Source organism: Sipha flava, unplaced genomic scaffold, assembly GCF_003268045.1.
Source record: "Sipha flava isolate LNK unplaced genomic scaffold, YSA_version1 65_pilon_pilon, whole genome shotgun sequence".
Taxonomy (NCBI): Eukaryota; Metazoa; Arthropoda; class Insecta; order Hemiptera; family Aphididae; genus Sipha; species Sipha flava.
Genome location: NW_020273605.1, coordinates 1,487,112 through 1,508,592, shown reverse-complemented (window position 1 = coordinate 1,508,592; position 21,481 = coordinate 1,487,112). Strand labels below are relative to the sequence as shown.

At 27.5% G+C, this 21,481-nt stretch overlaps 1 protein-coding gene across 2 annotated transcripts in view; it reads left to right on the top strand.

Annotated features, from left to right (window-relative positions):
• Positions 1–20,478, top strand: part of LOC112691638 — a 34,595-nt gene extending 14,117 nt beyond the window's left edge. The window contains exons 2-9 of one of the 2 annotated variants that reach the window (XM_025565975.1): positions 13,401–13,457; positions 17,573–17,661; positions 18,046–18,202; positions 18,265–18,310; positions 18,530–18,719; positions 18,779–18,941; positions 19,925–20,052; positions 20,127–20,478. In XM_025565975.1, the coding sequence (XP_025421760.1) occupies positions 13,401–13,457; positions 17,573–17,661; positions 18,046–18,202; positions 18,265–18,310; positions 18,530–18,719; positions 18,779–18,941; positions 19,925–20,052; positions 20,127–20,285 (989 nt within the window). In that variant the 3' untranslated portion in view covers positions 20,286–20,478. Of the gene's footprint in view, positions 1–13,400; positions 13,458–14,788; positions 15,365–17,572; positions 17,662–18,045; positions 18,203–18,264; positions 18,311–18,529; positions 18,720–18,778; positions 18,942–19,924; positions 20,053–20,126 lie in introns of those variants that run through there. The other variant, XM_025565976.1, reaches the window with a different exon arrangement.
• Positions 20,479–21,481: the final 1,003 nt, after the last annotated feature.

The following is a 21,481-nucleotide window of genomic DNA, read 5'->3' as shown; positions in this document are numbered from 1 at the left end:
AATCAGATAATATTCTCTTTTAAATACACATTCACTGTTTATTAAAATTTAGGAGATATTGGCTCCTCCCCAGTTTATGACAATCATTATTATGTGAACCTTATAAACTTTATTTTTGGTATATTACATATTTCTATATATGTGATCTTTAGATATCGATACCATAAAAATTGAGCTCATTATGAGCGCGTATCAAGCGCGTACTGGCCCACCGGGATACCGGGAAAATCCCTATAGGCCCTCTCAAAAATTATAAAACCGGGCCCCTTACCAAACAGGTACCTATAGTTTCAATTAAATTCAATAATTTTATTATTTTTAGCAATTACAATACAATACTGATGGACAGTCGACTTCTTACTTTAGTACCCAATAGGATATGAGTAAAACACGTAATTTTTCGAATAATTTAATTGATTTGCTTTTGATAAATATGTCTGTTATCATTATTTCGATTATTAAAATCATTCGATTATTCTATTTGATTATTCCCACTACTAGTTGTAACATCACCAGCAGAATCGGTAAGTAATATTGCTGAAGTTCGGCCGAAAAAACGACCTGTATCAGCTCGGAAATACAGTAAATTTAAATATATTGCAATTTCTTTAGGCATATTTACAATTTTGTTTTTTTCAATAACCTGCTTGATGCATTGATCGTTTTTATAAATAAAAAAAAATCTATCTGACGTTACATTTGTGGGTCATAAATCCATGTAATTCTTAAAAATATCATATAACTCCCTTTAATATTAAATGATCGTGAACAATTTGTTTTTGAGTAGAAAAATTTAATATGTAATATATATTTCACAAATTAATATTACATATATCGTAATAAATGAACGGAGAATGAATAGCCAATAAACCTAACTTTTACTAAATATTGAATATTAGGAGCTTCAATGAATTTTTTATATCGGTTGAAGTCAAAACTTTGGAATTTTTACATTTAATCCACTCGATTTTCTCTTTAAAAAAACTTGTAATTTTAAATAAGTACCAACCTTAATATTATGTTTCATATTTTTCATGCTTTTCTTTTAAGTATTAAATAAATAGACCATAGAATTAACGGTTTAATTTCTGTAAATAATTTATTAAAATTTGTAAAAAACACATTTTACGACAACGATTTGGTTTTATTTATTTTTCTCAATTTTAAAAGTATCTCAAAGCTATTATATATCTTTCTTTTGATTTTTCAGGCAATAGATTTAATGAAACAGCATTTACCGTTTTAACCATGTATGGTGAAGTTAATGATTCACTACAAATACAAGGCAGGATCTAGGGGGGTGTGAACCGAAGCACTTGCCCCGGAAGTTTTGGTCGAGGGGCGCCAAATTACAAAATAAGTTGTGTATATATATTAATAGTTTTTATTCATTTTATAATAAAAGTATTATACAAATTACAATTTCTAATTCCATTTGACTTTATGGTTATAACAACAATGGGAAAAACTCAAAAACCCAATAGATATTATTTGTCTAATAAATATATTTCTACGACTCATTGTAGTATATTTTATTGCTAATAGGATATCTACAAACTATAAATTACGATAATTATACAACACATGATGTTAAAACCCGATTAACAATACTGATAAATTAATTTTTCTTCAACATGTAACAACTATCAAATTCAATTATTTCAATCGAAAATCAAATTGCCAAAAATTTAGATTATGACGATATAATAAACGATTTTGCCGCCAGAAAAACAAGAAAAATCGAAATTTAATGATAATTTGTTTGATTATTGTATAATGATTATTTTCATGTATTAATTTGTAATAATTTGTATTTAAAGTTTTTTATTTAATACATATTTTTTCTAATCTAACAAATAGGTATATTTTTTCTTTTATTCTCTTCAATTTTTTTCTTTAGAGTTTAACTGGTACATAAGTATAATTTTGGACATAACAAAGGGAGAGGGTGCTAATTTTATACTTTGCCCGGGTAAAAAATATACTAGATTTTACTACTAATATACTGGCACTGACTATACTGGTTGTCATCTTTCGTATTTATGCTTGTTTGCGCGCTTTGCAGTCAAACCATCAATGATTCGATTGTGTGACGTACTCGCGTCGTTTGTAATAAAAAAAAACTCTTAACAAAGATAATTAATGAAATCATAACAAATACCGGAATAAACGGGCCAAAAGCGACATAGTAGTATTAACAAAAAAAGTAATAATAAATATGATAAATCTAAAAATAACAATAAAGTCACATATGCTCCAAACGCGTTGTGATAATATAACAAGACAAATCGTATAAAAATAAATATAATATTTTTAACAAATATAACGGAAGATACCTTGGACAGTCTGGCGTTTGCGTGGTTATACCCACGCGTCTGTGTTCACACGTGCGACGAACGCCACAACCGGCAGAAGAATTGGTTAATCAGCGGCGCCGGTCTCGATTTACAATTACTGGCTTCTCCGCGCACAACGATAACCGAAAGAAAATTTCGCGGACACGAATCAGCTACAGTTTGAACAGTCGTCACACACACAAAGTTGTCCCCGGAGATGGCGACTCCACCATGCTATGCCGCAATCACAAAAACATACGGCCGGTGTCACGGGAAAAACGACGAGTCGTACGTTCGCAAAGAAAGTTTCGGCGAAAAAAAGTTCCGGAGTAATGGCGTCCACGGACCGGTGATAATCGTATCGCGATAACGCGCCGATCGAAAATTCTCGAACATCACACGCCAACACCGTTATCGGATGCTCCGGTTAGAACACGAAATAGGATAATTTGAACGGCGACGTGACACTTGTGCGAATTTTATATTCGGTATTATACAAACCGCGCAAAACAAATTTATCCGTAACGTCCAACGCACTTGTGTGGCACAATAAAAACGAAATATGTTTAAATGTTTATTTGTCATGCAAAGAGGTTGTTATATGTGTATAATATTTAACCGATAATTTGTTCTGTATGGACCGTGGTATACATTTAAGTTTCTGGTTGTGCTGGGAATACGAGGCTTTTGGAAATTTCCACTTTACTACACGGTGTTATAGGGATTTCCACTTTCCCTCCCCCTACGCACTTTTTGGGATTTCTACTTTACCGGCCGCCACTATGGGATTCCCATCTTACCACCCGCTGGACGGATAAGTGTGACATTCCAACGCTTCGACCGTGGTCGAAAACCAAACTTTCGGTACAGGTGTGACAAAAATGTTATACCTAGAGAGTCATGTTATAATTTCGATTACCGTTTACCTTTGTGTTTATTATTTCGATTTCTTTATTGTATAGCACTTACGAGTGTAACGAGAACTTTGAATGGTTGATGAAATTATCTTTTGGGATGAAAGTAATTCAACAGTGGACGATCCTATAATTAAGGGAGCAGGTTTTGGAATTTTTCAAGAATTTCGTGGAAGAGTGAATGCTCTGCAAACATTTTCAACGCCTATAATAATACACAAAAATAGTAAGGAAATTATATATATTGAAATAATAGTCTTGAAAGATTCTTCTGATCTCGTCAAACATTTCCGTTCTCTCTTAAAATAACAATTATGTACCGTCACCATAATACTAGTAACACATTTTCACGAAAACAAATATATTGATCTTATGTCATCGGTATTGATATACCCAGAGGCGGATTTCCCATTAGGCACTGTAGGCATCTGCCTAGGGCGGCAAAGTTTAGGGGCGGCTAATTCTGTAATGTTTTATTAGAAAACATTAAACGTATGCCAAAAAAATTGGAAAATTATTTACTTTATATTTACGAAAAATAATTGTATAATAATGAGTGCATTTTGTTAATATGTTATCGTCAGAATTTCGGGGAAAAATAAATATCCCCACTGCCACACTATACTTCTAATTCGAATGTATGTTAATGATCCTATGCTGTTATTATGAAAATCTGTTTTTATTAAAATTTGGGGAACATCCAATGGCATTTTTTCAAAGTAGACTAATTAATTAAAACGAAAAAAATAGTCTAAAAATTCAAACGAATGTTCATACGTTAGTATATTTAATATTTAGATTAGGTGTTTCGGAAGGGGTACTATAACTTCTTCGCCTATATAGGGGCGGCAAATTGTTGGTGCCTATAGTCGTAAAAAAGATAAATCCACCTCTGGATATACCTAAGTTATTTTGAGAATTGTAATTTTCATTAAAAGTAAGACTTTAAAATATATTATTAGTGCTTTTTCATATGTAAAAATTTACATTCCAACGGTCATCAACATTTAACACAAAGGATTTTAATTGATTTTAATTTGAAACTTAATATAATTAGTGTTTGAACATTTTATTAAATATAAGATTCAGTATTTTAAAAAAAATTGTTTTTCTTTTATAAATGTTTAATTTTTATGTATATTTCACATTTTTTAGGTAGACTAAATTAATAAGACCCATTAGTCATTAAATTAATTTTATTTTGTTTTATTTTTAATTTTTAAAGTTTATTATTAGTTAAATTTTGTTTATCAAGAAAGTTACATGTTAAGATTTAAACACAGTAAGATTTAACACTATATATTTCATATATGAAATTACAGTATGTCATGTTTCAAAAACAATAAGTGTTGATAAATAATTAATCTACTCTATTTTTCCATAAATAATAATTACATTAAATATCTGGATATCTAGTCACCAAATATTACCATGATTACTATGTGTAGAATTACTTTAAAAAGGTTTTAAATTCACGGATAAATGATAATTTTGTACCTGTATTTTACTACCTAGTAGGTAATTAAAAAATTACAACTAGCAATAAGAAAGTGAGTATCCATGGATTTAAAACCGTTTTTAAGTTACCTTGTGATAAAATCATAAAATAAAACTAAAATTTATACCACATACTTGTATCAGTTGAATGAGTTGCATCAGATTTAAAGACATCTTTAATGTTTTTAGGGCATTTACAACAATCTAAAATGTGATTTAGTTGACGAATTGCATTTTTTACTGTTGTCTAATTGCAGTAATTATAGGACTTTTTAACTATGGTTAGGTTACGTTTTTTTTTTCACTATTCTCTCTTAACACTTAATGTATTTTTTCACTATGTTTACGTATGTTTAATGTTATTCAAACGTATTCGATACACGCATAAACGTTTGAACAGAAATGAGTACAGAGTAAAAATGGTAATATTATATTAAATTTGTAAGTGTTAACGAATATTTACATAATATAATAGAAATAATCGTATGAAAATAACTCGTATACAATTTTCTTGATATAAACTATATTATAACATGGCTATATAATTAAAACGCCATGGTATTTCAATGAACCATTTTAAAAACTTGTCCTACGGGCCACGCTCTATTTGAATTCATTAAGAAAACATGTAAAATTAAGGTTTTGAAGACCCTACGTGGCGACAAAAACAAGTACTGCATGATGAGCTTCAAAACTCTACATGGCGCAATGTACAAGTTACATCGAAGGGTCAACCCTATGTGGCACTATATTCAAAACTGAATTTTTTGTCTTAGCGCTTAACCTGTTAATGTTATTATTTAATTGGGTAAATTGAAACGTTCTTCATTTATCATCATGACATCATTATTCATTACTAATCCTTACATGTTTTGTTCCGAAAAAATATTTTATTGATAGTTTATCGTCCATAAATATTAAATATTTAAATATATAGATAACCATAATTTTTTAAATATTATAAATTCAGCAAATTTAATCAGTTGCCCCACCCTTTTAAAAGTTGAAATGATGCCCCTTGTGCGGTTGTAAGAATTTATTCACAATAATAATATTTATCAAATTTGTACTTAATTTATCACATTCAAAACAGTTTCAATTCATTATTTCAGTAAACATACATATAAATTATACCTTATTTTGTATGTTGCATATTTAAATATAATATTAAAATACAGTGACATGTTTAATTAATTTTTAGTGAGTAGTTGGTTAAAATATTCCACCACAAAATTTTAAAGTAGCAATTGCACCAAAATAATAATTTAGCCACATCACTCTTATAATATTATAACAACAATATGTAAATACACAGCGTATGTGTACATAAGCCGATTTCCAAACAAGCAGAATAGAAAAATGCTTAGATAAGCAACATTTAGGAGGCAAAAAAATTCTGTACTGTTTCATTAAAATACACTAATCGTATGAATAAAAAAATGAGAAAATTTCTTATTTTATATTTACAAATAATAATATATTATTTTTAATAATAACAATGGTTTTAATAATGGTTATTCAAACAATTTTCATTGTAGGTTTTCATTAATATTTAGTAGACATCCATTGAAACTTTTCCAAAATTGGCTAAATAATTAAAAATGAGAAAAAAATCGTCTAAAAAATTCAATGAATTAAGATACTATTATATTTGATAATTAGGGCTAAAAATGTTTAGTGTCTATAGCCATAAAAAAGTTAAATCAGCCTTTGTATGTAAACCCTATCATTTCGCACGCGTGACTTTATACTATATTCCAGGGATAGGCAACTCGTATACTTTTTTTTATCTGGCCCGTACTACATTTTCAAATTGCTTCATAAAAATTTAACGTTTGTCTGTATTTAATTTTATTACGCTGATCGTAAAATATAGATATTATATTCTTAACTAGTATTTCACTGCAGCTAAATTACTAAATGTTAATAATGATATATATCCATATCGGCATAACTGAAATAGCTATAAGGTACTTATATTTATATTTATATTTTATTGTATTGGTTCAGCTACAAAATTAAATTATAAAAATGCTTTTTTTTTCTTTCTTTACTCTGACCCTCCAGATTTTAAAGTTCAATAAATCGGCTCTCTAGCTACTTTAAGTTGCCCGTCTCTACTATATTCGATAGTTGAAATAGAAAAAATTACGGTCAAATAATCAAACACGTTCTAATTGAATATTATCATCGATGATTTTTTTTTTTTTTTTTGGTACGAGTAAATACACTTTTGCATGTATGTACCAAAATAAATATTTAATGCATTTTAAAAAATACAAATATAATGTAATAATCTAAAGCTCACTTTATATGTTTAACCAAAATACCAATTGTTCGTCATTTTTTCTATTAAGATCACAATTCATGAGCCTTTATTGACAACAATTCTCAGATCTTTTTATTTTTGTATTCAAAAGATTTAATACCTTATCCAGAATTATTTCCGAACACAGCATTGAAAAATTTCTGATAGCAATATAGTATTTATTAGTGTTGACGAATATAATACTCGTGTTTACTTATAAGTACCTACGTGTAGACTTTAGTGTATTTCGTCCACGCATTCGCCACAGGACGTAAAAATGTTATTGCCCTATCAAATTTGTAATCTTACGATTCGTAATTTAATATATTTTTTTTACAAAAGAGATTAATTTTTTGATAAAAGTAAAATTATAATGTTTTTGCGCTAAATAACTTAAATTATTGATTGAATCACTGACCATACAATTATAATTATATTAACATAAACAATAAATGAGTTTAATAAAATATAAAAAAACCGCATAACTATGCTTGCCTAATAGTATGGACGGCTAAATTTCGACAGACTTCTTAAATAAATCCAAATGGAATTTCCCTACTCTAATTCCACCGAAAAATTTCTGAGAGTTTCACGGTCTATTGAGATATCATCACATTGAGTTAAACCATTTATTATTAATACCCTTTCAATCAAACTAAAGCTGTGAGGTTGAAATAAGTTTTGATTAAATTATATCTCCGTTATAGTTGAATTCTAGATGTACATTTTTTTCGTTGTATGTTACATTCTAAAATGGTGTACTTATACATAAATACTATTTTTTTAATTTTTTTCGTCTGATCTCGTAATGATTTAACAAATTGCTCTTGTTCAGATTTTAAAACGTATTAATATTTTAAAATTATTACAATAAAAATAAGATTGTATTAATTAAAGTATGAACCATAAATCGCGTATTGTTAATATAAGATTTAAAGTTTGATGGATATTTCAATAACATTTGTAAACGCTCCGTTACGTTATAATACTTGAGTAGATACTATATTTTACAGTAGCTCAGTATGGTGCAAGCTCTCATAAAGTTATTGTAATTAAACAATTTAAACTTGAAATATTATTAACTATTTGATATTTCTGTTAATAAAATTCCAGAAACAGAAATGCAATTGCTTAAATGATTCAATTCAGTTTTAAAACTTCACTCAAACTTTCATAATTTGTTCCTAAATAATAGACGCCAATTTAAAAAATGTCTTATATTATTGGTGAAATAAATATATGCATGTGTATTTCATAATAATGTTTTATAAATCAAGAGTTTTATTAACCACTCTTCTAAACGTAAAAAAAAAAAGAAAAAAGCACTGCACATATATAAAATATAAATGAGGGCTGATATAGCATATAGAAATAACCAATGAAATTTGTAAGAAAGTGCACACTCTGATGCAACTTTAGGATAAGTTAAAAAGGTATAACAGCAAACTAAAATTATTTTCAAGTCGATAATAATTTTAAAAACAAGTTTATTGTTTTACCATCTACTAATTTTCAAACGATTACACCCAACTATTAAACTATTCACATCAGTGAACAAACCAATATTTAACTAAAATTATGTTCATAATACTCAATGTATGTATAGACGTAAACAAAATATACACACCTTTTATGCAAACGTTTTGCAAGTGATTTGTTCACATATAGAAGTAGTATATTATAAATAACATTTATAATATTAATAATATTATAGTAAAGGTATATGCCATAAACAATAAATGTCTTTTGCAGCCAATAAAATATTGCTACCGACATTTCTCGTACACTAAACATTTTCAAAATTCTATTGTAAAATTAAAATAAATTCGATTAGTACCGATTATTGTGAAAAATTATTGATTTTCGTATCGTAAATTTTTAAAATGTTATACAACAATTGAAGTCGTTTACTTTAATTAACCAAGTATGGTTACATACAACCGTGGTAGGCACATGAACCAAAAAACTTTTGATTTTATCACGTTTCTTACAAAAGAATATTTAATAATAAATGTTAAGCTCGTCCAGATCTATTCGTCGAATAATAATAATATATCATACATATGTTTATCTAAAACTTAAAAAGTGACGCTTTTATGTATACACACCACCATACAGTATATGGCATAATCGGAGTGGTACCGACACGTTTTAGAGGGTCCATCCCTGCGATTATTAATTTAATAATTGAACGACGTTGAATTATACGTGTTTATATGTGATTCTGCGACCCATAGAAAATAAACATTGGTCGTAATTAGTCGTGTTTGTGTTTGTGTAAATGTATGTTTGCAGATTTCCCGAGTTACTCGAACAACGAGTGATACGTACATAAATGAGGATATTATGATGTACATACACGTATACATAAAGCGTCGAGAGTACAGTTCGAATTCTATTTGAATTTCGTGTTCGGAGTCTAAACGGAAAACAATAAGCCGTTTATAGAGAACCGATAACGTTCGAATAAACATCAACGATTCTATAGAACATCTGTAAAATCGCGTACTTACCCAGTCGATAGGCACTCGTAAACTAAATACACCGGATAATGATGTAATTCAGTGGTTCCCAATTGGTGGTCCGTGGTTAGGTAGTACTGTAATGACATTTTAATTTAATTTTAGTGCAATTATTGACTTTGTAATCGTTTGAAATTCCTAGTATTTTTGGATTATAGTAACTCGATTATCGCGAAAAAGATGGATAATCAATTGTGTATAAATAAATATCATCAACCTGATCCAAACAATACGTGGATAAGAGATCCATTCTTCTGTGATATTGAAAAAATAGAAAATCTCTCTTAACAAGAACAATATGAATTGATTTGGTGGATAACGGAACGATGAAAAATATTTTCAACGATAAAAAACTAATTGATTTTTGATTAATTGTTCAAAATTTTTTCAAAATCAACTGGCCGAGAAAGATTCGATCCCCTTTTACACCACACATAGATGTGAAAAAGCTTTTTTTACCTACTGTTACTGACGTTAAAATATCAAGCCTGCAGCCGAATTTGGATGAAATTATGAACAAGAAAGAAAAGTTTTACTTGTCTCATAAATTTCGAAAATCAATGCAATAACTAATTTAAATAACTCATAAATAAATTGTAAAAGGTAATTGCAATCAGTGGCGTTCTCAGGAATTTTCAATGGGGGGGGCTCTGAAAATTTACTAGAATACAAAAGTGGGGGCTCTGCCATAGTCATAATAATTACAAATTTTGTACTGTTTTAAAAAACCACATTATCACAAATTGTCACCAAATTGTTAAATTGATAGCGCGGTCGTGTCATAGAACATGTTCTATGGTCGTGTCGTGCTTCAATCCAACTTGATAACCGTGATACTGGTAACTAATAACGTATAAACTACTAAATTATAATCAATAAAATCAATAATCAATTATTATTAAACTATTGGAATAATCTTAAAAAATTACGGCCAATGGGGGGGGGGGGGTTCAAACTTCATGACCCCCCGTGAGTACGCTATTGATGCAATAATATTGTATGTAAAATCAAGTGTTAAATCAAATAAATCTCTTTACATAAAAATATTTTTTTTTTAGACAATTTGTCTGTAAATTATTACGAAAAGGTTTGTCAAATTAAAATAAATCATACATTCTTTTTTCATTTTCATAATAAAACAAAATTTAAAAGTAAGTATTTACAAAAAAATGTCCCCGAATCAACTTAATTTATAGGTAGGGATCCGTGACTACACACTAATTGGGAACCACTGATGTAATTTATTATTTATGTATTATATTCGAATTTGTTGTAAATTTAATTGTACGTTTCACCGCGTTCACGTATTAGAATGGCTTGACATAGTTTCGTACAAACGAGTAGCCGGCGATTGTTTTTTTGTTGCGCGATTTTTCTTCCGGTCCGATGCAAACAAACACGTATTTATTGTCGTTTGTCTGTTTTCCGAGAGATTTCGAATTGAACAAAACTAAAAAAGTTACATCGATTCGTCAATCTATACATCGACTATCTATGTAACGATATCCAGATCCCGTTACTTCTTAAGGGGCCCCCCACACAGTACGATGAAACACGACGGTTTTCATCGACACAGTAAAACATGTCGGTTTTCATCGTTACGTTCACGTCGTGTTGCATCGTTAATTAGTTACCCGCACACTTCGTGTTAAAATCAAGTAGTACATCAGTTTTTATTAAGCTTATTTCAACTGAGGTATTGCAAAATTTCTTTTTTTTTTAATTCGACGCAATTGATCGCAGTGGCTGGGGCAAGTGTTTTTTTTTTTTTTTTATCAAAGAAAAATAATATAAAACGTTCTGTTTGAACTTAAAGAGTGGATGTTAAAAAGGGAAAAGTTTTCTCATATCAATTTATTGAAAGAACTGAAGCTAGATCCTAGAGATTGATTATTGAGATATTTAAGAATGGTTGAGCATACTTATTTTGAGTTATTGAACTTGGTAACTTCTTTGATAATAAAAAAAAAAAATACTAAGTTAAGGGAAACAATTTCTCCTCATGGATATAAACACGTCGGTGTTTATCGAAAAACCCACACATTATATGGAAAAATTATAGTTCAACCCAACTATTTAAATGGTTATTTAAATCGTATTTTCAGGTTAACATAGAAACAATATATGTGAGTAGTTATAAATACTAAATTGGCTTAGTTAAAAATATTTAGCTGTTTCGACATTGTATTTAGTTACAACATCAATAAAGCTACTTCATTGTAGGAATTAAACAATATAGTTATGTTTACTATTACATGGGATTGCTTTACCTAAATATTATAAATAGTTCAACCAATATATTAGATTATATTTAACATAATTATAATTTATAATTTATATTTATTATAAATATTTATATTTTTATATAATTAATCAACATAAAAAGTAGTGACATTGACATTAACTTTGTTTTCACATCCTTCGCCGATAAATAGTAAAAATAGCTGAACAGTTAAGCCCAATCGTTGAGCTTTTTCTATTTTAATATTGTCAACTTCTTTCAATTGAAAAGGGATTCTAAAATAACATAATTATACATTCATTTAAGTTTTAAGATTTTTAGTTAACTAAATATGATAAAACAATAATTACATTACCACAGTGAATAAACCCTTGTTATATTTCAGTTTTAGAAGGCAACAAAAACTTTTAAAATAATCAATTATTTCTTGCGGTAAATGTATTGATTTTAAAATATCAATCACAAATTCATCGGCCAAAATATTTTTTTATTTATATATAGTATATTGCAATTTAAAAAACTACATTATAACTTACAAAAATAAGGCAACAAAAATGAACAGTCAACGAGAAATTACTATAACAAACAATTCGTAATATGACTAAGGAGACAAAGTAATAAGAGAGGTGAGTGCGAAATTAATTATGAGTAGGTATGATTAAACTAATCAAATATTTTTGAAATCGATAATGACGTATTATCACAACAAAACGTGTAAACAAATAAATAATATTAGGTAGGTATACTTATATTAATTTATAAATAAATTATAATATAACAATAATGCCTATTTTTATTTTAATTCCAATTCCAGTTATGTAGTTTATTGTTATTATTTATAGTAGCGTTATTTTTAATCACTGTTAGTTACTCTAACAACATCAAATGGAGATATAAATAAAATACAGCAATAGCATAAATATAACCAAATGAGATTTTTAACACCATCATATAAACAGTGGCGGTTCTTGAGAAACCACAAGGGAGGGGGGACGAAAATATTTTGCATGTACTTGCAATTTGCACACATATCCCATTTATTTTTTCCTATTGCTTGTTACATGAGAAGTAATTTTAAGTTCTATAAACTTTATATCACAATGGAATAACATAAAAATATAGGTATCAATAAAAAAATGAAAACAAAAATTATTTTTTATTCAAACTTAATTAATAGTCAAAATTTTATAGGAGCAAACATTTTTGTAAACAGCAAACACTTTTGACATAAAATTATCGACAAAACAATTTTTAGTTAACTGTTTGCTCATTCATATTTTTGATTTTTACACGGCTCAAGGGGGGAAGCGGTCCACCTATCAACCCCCCCCCCCTGTAAAACGGCCACTGCATATAAAATGTTATATTACATATTTATAAGATTGTAATATTTAAATAAAGTAACTAAATTATATTGTTGACATAATAAAATAAAATACTATATCAAATTGATATGTCAAACTGTATAATGAAGGATTTTCTTGAATTTTAAATTGTTCACGATATGATTGGTAAAGGATTATCTACTTTTATACTTCAGTTGCTTGAGAAATTCAGACTTGAGAAAATAATTTCTTGCAGGACATGGCGTGGCATCCATGAGTGGGCAATTTAAAGGCGTTCAACAATACATCAAAAGTAAAATATAATTTTTATCATATTATTTTTAAGTTCTATATATTTTCTTCTTTTTTTATTGTACTTAAGAAAAAAAAACAACTCATTTAAAGAGTGATCTTGTTTACAATTTTTAAATTTTTAATTAAATTAATACAATGTATATTTATAAATACTAGAGAACTATTTTTATTATATTTTAGAGGCTGTCCCGTATGCGTTTAATTTACATTGTGCTCAGGGGCGGCTCCAGAGCCTTGGTTAGGGGAGGGCCAAGTTATAATTTTACAAAATCTTATAGGTAACAAAAAAAAACAATTTTTACAACACAAATTCAAGTCGTCTATTTTTAAAATTGGCAAAAATATCAATAATATAATCTATTTGATCTAGAATATCTACTTTATGATATACATTAATTAGACATAATGCTGATAGTTTATCTTCAGTCATAATTTAACGAAGCCAGGTTTTTAGTCTCCGAAGTGTAGAGAAACTCATTTCAACCGTCATACCTCATGGCTCTTTCTACATACTTTTGTGTGTCGTATGATAGTACATATTATAACATGCATTTTTTGTTAACAATATAAATTTTTTTATAAATACGGTACGGGCTTTAGAAGAGGTCGAAGCCCTTAGGCCCCCCTGGAGCCGTCCCTGATTGTGCTTCTCATTCTTTGAATTTGGCTGTAGGAAGTTTACGTAAAATCGTGTCAATTAGAAACTGTACCTTCAGTAATAACATTTTTCCGAGCTTGATCACAAAGAATAAAAACCACTAACTCATTGTATTAATAAATATATCCATACGTTCCATATTGTCATGTTATTATTGTTATCAATTATAATACGAATAATATTCATGTTTCATATCAATCAGCCATTTCGCGTTTTCAAGATCAACCTTATATTTCCTACATAAAATTTGTAAAAACCTCAGAAAAATTTCGGGGAGGGGAGGGGGGGTCACAACCCCCAAACCGTACCCCTATTTGCACCATTGCTATAAAGTGTAATTGCTCGAAGCGTTTTATTTTTCATGAAAACGGTTTTTTCTTAAAAAAATATATTCAAAATAATCTCACAGCGCCCTAGGTTGCTGAGATGTATCGCTGCGCAGCGAGTAGGACGCGGGAGACGACAACGTTATCGGTAAGGCGCGCGCGAACGTTACCAAAAACCGTTGACTGCAGAACAGTCCGTTCTGTAATCAATGCGAAAACCGTGAGCGACGACCTCACCCCGTGTGAACGCTGCCGCGGAGCGTGTGCCATCGTCCGTTGTCCTTGGTCGCGATACGTACGTCGACCGCCGCCGCGGCGCGTTATCGCGCTTTCGACGCGGAAATCAACGGACCGAGTGCCGTATCAACGACTCGCGCGCACGCGCACCACACCGACCACCGACGGACGTACGGATCGCACTGGTATCATTGTTGTATCCGTGCGGACAGGGCCGACGCGCGCGACCGATCCGATAACGTCCGTGTCGACGCTTGTTATTGCACTGTACGCGCGCGCACCGCCGCCGTAGCAGTTCGGCAATTTAGCTTACAATTTTTTTACTTTCTCGTTTGCTATTTTTTTTTCTTTTCTTTTATTCACCTATTTTATCCTGTTCGCCGTGCACGCGCTTCCCCGTCGTCGAACGCCTCCGATTGACACACCTCGCCGGACCGTCATCCAACACCCAAGGTACGACTTTGTTGTTGTTCAAGTTCTCGTCGTAATGTAATCGTTTTTGCCACTGTCGCATTTTCCACTCTGTCTTGTACGGGCTTACCGGGGCGACATGAGATCACCTCTGAGCACTGAGCGCACAAGTGGAGGTTATCCGGCCAAGAACGTTTCCCATTCGAGCGACCCTTCAGTACGCACAATCCGTCTATTATACTGGGTGCTCAGTACTACATACATTTTTCATCGGTACGAAAACTGGACGATAAACGCTACACTTAATAATATTTTACTTGTCCAATACCCATTGTCGCTTGTTATTGACTGTTTAAAAAACATGACCATAGCTTTGGATTTCGTTCAAATACAATTATTCTTACTGTTTTAGAAATCATGTTTCATAAATTATGCTTTCAGTAATAGTTTTTTTTAGCAACTATTTACTTATTTCCAATGAGAAACAAATAATTTATCAACTAATCAGAGTAAGCCTTTAAATGTCTGGTGAACGACAAAATTACTCTAGTCCAACTGGTTCAGGAATATCCATGTTAAAATGTTATTTTTTGATACTAGTTATTTATTTGTTTTAACTTAATCAGAGAGCTTTTAATCAGTAAGAAAATTGATTTTTAAAAAAAAAAAACTTTTTTATACTATTTCTTATATTCCTTTTTATTAATATCAGGTTCTCTTTAGATAAATATAATTTATTAGATTTCAAAATTAAACTAATCAATGTAAGCTTTTAATATACAAATTCAATAAAGTAATTATTCAACTATTATTTTACTAACAATAATTGAATGTCTTTTATTGGATGATGAGATTGGAAAATTAAAAATAATTATATTATTGTTTACTTCAATAATAGATGATTAAGTACAATTATTTTGAACTTTTAATTTAACTAATTATTATCTTTTATTTTTTTCTTCTGTTCAAATAAAAATATAAACATTTTTATTTAAGTATCTATTTATTGAAACACATACAATTATTGTTTAGTTTTTTATTTACACATTTATGCATTTATAATAAAATTTTAAAATAAACCTCGTTGAGATATTAAGATATTATATAAAATACAGATACCTACGTATTGTTATATGCTAGTTTCTTGTTTTCAATATAAAAATGAATTAGTTACGAGTCTATAAGTTTTAAAAATTTACCCTTTCAATTTATCCTTCCTTCTCAATAATGCAAATCTAATGTTCATCGTATTGCAGTCAAGTGAAAAGTTTAGAGTTCAATGAATTATGTATTTCTATTCTTGTAGTTCAACTTTATTATTATACATACTCTTGATAAAATTATTATGCTACTTAATATTTAGTATTGACTTATGGATCACTCTTGAATGTAGGTACCTACGTATTTTGATTAAAATATCTCTTAAGATATTAAAAATTTAAGTAGCTTAGATAAGGGTAACATACATTAATGAAAATTCATAAGTTATTTTTTTATTTGCAAGTAGTAATATACTACACATTTGTAGATATTTCTTTATGCAATTTATTTTGTCAAATACATGATTTTTATCTACACACTCTTTATATTATGTATACACAGTAAGATAGAGATTCTGCAGATAAAATAAAGTGTTTGACACAAAAAGAATACTTATAAATGTGCAGTATATTACACTTTGGAATGAAAAAAAAACATGAATTTTCACAAACGTAAGTAATCTTAATCTACGCTACTTAAACTTTTAAGTATTATTAATATGTATATATAATAAATATACATTATATAACTATTATACAGGTATTTTTAAACTATACTGTAAACTTTTAAATCTCTATATAATATTTAGATTAATTTATATTAATTAATTAATTCTTAAAAAGAATTAATATTTACATCTTGTTTGAAATTTTAGTTATTCAAATTAAATGATTTAAAGTAAATCTCATCGTAACCAATAATTAGTTGATTTTTCTCTAAATGTCTTAGGTCTTAGGTGCCTTTACATTTATATTAAAAACAAATAATTCAGATTTCCACCAGTATTTTCAAAATACTCCTTCGGAGTGTTTCTTTTGATCTTAACTAATTATTTTGTAAATATTTTTATACAGATTACCATTGATTATAAATACTAGTATTATTAATCAACAAATTTATTACAATGATCACTTTTGATTATTCGATTTTTAATGTTTTCATTTCATTATTTAATTAATGTTTATAATAATGTTTATTAACAAAGTTTATTAGATGTCTACATAAAATATAAAAAATATTTTACCATCATATATTTAGAATAAAACTCTTATTTTGAGTTTTTAAACAATATTTAATATAACCATTTAATCATATTTAATGTGAAAAAAATAAAATTAAAATAAATTTACTTTTATTATTATTTTATTAAATTTATTTGTCTATGTTTAAACTATATTTATATCATGTGGAATCAAATATATAAATATTTATATTTTTTAGATGATATTATACAGCCAAATTCTGAAGGAAGCACGCATAGGACCATATTTCAACAATCTACTACATTGACAGCCAAAATGTGGTCTCCAGTAAGTCTTGTCTAATAAACCTATTTCATTAAAATGTTTAAATTAACTTAGTTACTTTTGTTTGTATAAACAATATGGATGACTTATGTATTTTTATGTACAAATAAATTTTAATAAAAGAAATAAAGAAAAAACTTACGATTTTCATTACATAAATTATAATTCTTTTCTATTGAAATATACTACGACTACTTAAGTTAAGCTAAAAAAACATTATTTCAACATAATGTAAAAATGTAATGAGAAATAATAAAATTAAAATAGTAATAATATTTAATTAGAAATAATATTTAAGGAAAATATTGTATTCAATTTAATTTTTATTTTAACAACAAAAATTACAAAATTGTATTAGAATTAATAAATTATATTTTATTTTTTCAGGATATTTCCGATGATTTTAACTTGGATATTTTTGGGTGGAAACTGGATAAAGATCAATTTTTAATTGCTATTACATGTGCTATAGCTATTATAATATTAATGTCAATAACTATTGTGTTTACAATTTGGTATTGTTGTTTTTGTAAAAAAAAAACCGGTATGCTATGAAATTTATATTATATTTTATTATTTCTTAATTTTTATTTCATTGTTTTTTAGTACAAAATAATGAAGAGGAACAAAGAAGTAATTCCAATATACCTGGGTAGTTTTAAAAATACTTTATTAAACATTTCATTTAAAATTAAGGTCATCAATAATTATATATATATATATATATAATTTAATGTAAATTATTATGACCTTAAAAAAATGGTCATTTATTAAATACTGAATAAGGATTAAGTTAAAACTTAATCATATGCATAATTGTATTATACAAATGAAATAAATTAAATGTATAGTTTATTAATTTATTATACAGGTACTCCACTGTATTCTTGGACCCAAAAACTGGAAATTTTGTGTATAGTAATCGCATTGTTGAATTGTTTCCTGAACGAGAAGGTTCTCCCGATCATTGGTTTTTCAATGATCAAGGAGAAGAACCAGTTGGTACAAATACAGTACCGCGTTCAGCTTCTGTACCACCAGCAAAACAACTTCAATCATTTGTAGGTTTTATAATAACCGTATTAATGTAAACCAAAATTCACAATTGTTACTCTTACAGGATCCTTGTATACGTGAAATCAAAGAATTTATTAGCAATGAAACATTTGATGTTCCAAATATGCATTACATTGACAATGAAACTCAAAATGACCCTTGCCATTTACCAAACACTTTACCTCAGATCTCTGAATTCAACCCTCACCAATTTACTTCCAGTAACTGTAAGTATTTATTATCAAGTTAATGTTTCACATAAAATAAAAAAAATAATATAATTTATCATAGTTTGATAGTAGTACATGAAAATATTAAATGAAAATTTATATAATCATGTGTATTATTTTTACTGTAAAATATTTATAATAAAAAAAATATATGTTTGTTTTGTTACAAGTATTATTAAAATTATAGTAATATATTTTTTAAATGTATAAAATAATTTATTAAAATTGTCAAATATTTCAAATTATATCAATATATCATAAAGTATAAAAATAAAATATATTTATATTTAATATTTGCAAATAATATATAATACTTCATCAAGAACATTTATAATTTACATTTTATTTATATATTTAATGATATTTTGTTATATCATATTTATATGCATAAAATTAAAATTATTTAAGCTTATTATAAAACAGTTTTACTATATTTTATTTATTAATTAACAAGACATTTTTTTTTTTTTTATGTACATTATGTGTTTACTTAAATTTTCTTAAATCACACCAAAAAATAATGTGCTTACATTTAAAATATACTCTGCCAATTAATATTTGATTATTTATTTATTTTTATTTTACTTTTATATTATATCCAAATTAGTCACAAATTAGTGTTTGAAGAACAAATATAACTATCATTTACTTAAATGTATTTTTAAATTATTCAATAATTTATAATCTAATTATTCAATGATAATTATATAATGATGATTTCAGTTATAAAATGTATAACTGATATAAATTTATATTAGTTTATAAATTATTTAATAATTTAAATTAAACTATGAGTAAAAAATTTCTTATGAAATGACTTGTGCCAAAATAAACACTAAAAACTTCATTGATTAATCAATAAGCTTACAACAGGTTAAGTATATAACATCTCAGTTAATATATTATTGAAAAAACAATCTATACTTCTAAGCATGTAATAACTGTCAAAATTTATAAAAATGATTGGTTTTTTTTCTTAGTTTTAGACCACTGCCATAAATGGGATGGAAAATCAGTGACACTACGAACAAGAAGCCTTCCAACTCATGTACGAAACAAAAAACGACCATTCTCAACATCTGACAATTTGTCAGAACTCTATGCAAAGGTACTAAGACTAATTATCTAATATAAATTTGATTTCCTTTCTTGTTGATTAAATATTTGACATAAAAATTTCAGGTTAATTTTAGTAAAAAAAGGAAAAATCGAATGAGAAATGATGAGGCTGCCATAATCGCAATGAGCAAATCTAGAAGTCAGTTCCTCAACAACAAAGATACTGATATATTGGTCGACAATGAAGCAGTGATTGTTTATGATGAACGGACTGCCTTATAATAAGATAATACTATGTGATATATCTATAGGTCAACTATGGTAGATTCTCATCCTTACTATGTGCAATATTGTTATAATTGTTTCTCTAATGAACAGGGTTATTGCAAAACATATATGCAGTATTTCAGTCAAAACATTGTGCAAGATAAATTAGAAACTATGTTCCAAAAAATATAATATTATGTTTATTGCATATCTGGAATTATTTTGGTTTGTTTTAAAACAATGCTACATTTAATTCTAAACCTTTTTTAATCTCAATTATTATTATTTTTTATCTTCTATTGTATTTATAATTATGAATAATATTAAATTACTAACTAGTGAAGAAAAAATATAATAATAATAAAATGCTTGTATAATCAATTTTGTGTATTATGTATTATATTAAATTAATCTTAAAAAAAAGTTTTCATATTTAAAACATTTTATGAAATGTAAGTTATTTAAAATTGGTATTTATAATCGATTTCCTTTTTTTTATTCAAAAATATATAACTTATATTGTGACCATTGCAGGGCAATGATAAGCATATGTTCTAGAACAATTTTTTTTTCAAAATCGTTTGATTAACATAAATGTAATTGGTTATTGTATAATATATTTTGATAAATATAATTATTTTTATACATTACAATTTCAATTTTCCATACTGTTTTTCATCGATCTTCATAAGATTTTCAAGTGTTGCCATTTGTATGTTATATTTTATTCATATGTATAAATGATTTCAAACGTTTCAATGTAAATAATTTGTAATTAGAATAAAGCCAATTTATTTTAATGTAGACCAAATGGGTAACTTTAATTGAAACGTATTAGGTTTCTGACCAATTTTAATTTAGTTTTAATTTATAAATTGCCTTAAATATATTAAATGATATCAAAGCAGTAGGAGATAATTGTTACAAATCAAATGCGTTACACTCCAGATCTCATTAATATTTTGTAATACCTTAAATAGTTAAAGAAAAATTATAAATGTACTTCACCTTCTTTGAACAATCATAATCATAAGTAAGGCATGGACATTGTTGTAGGTTATCAAATTTAGTAAAATTGATTGTAGTATTGTACTAAAGAAATACAAAAAATTAATGTTATAATTTATAAGATTTAATTTATTTTACAAAATATTAAAACTAAAAAAAAAATATGTTATTAACAAAAAATTTACGTTTATGCTTTACATTCT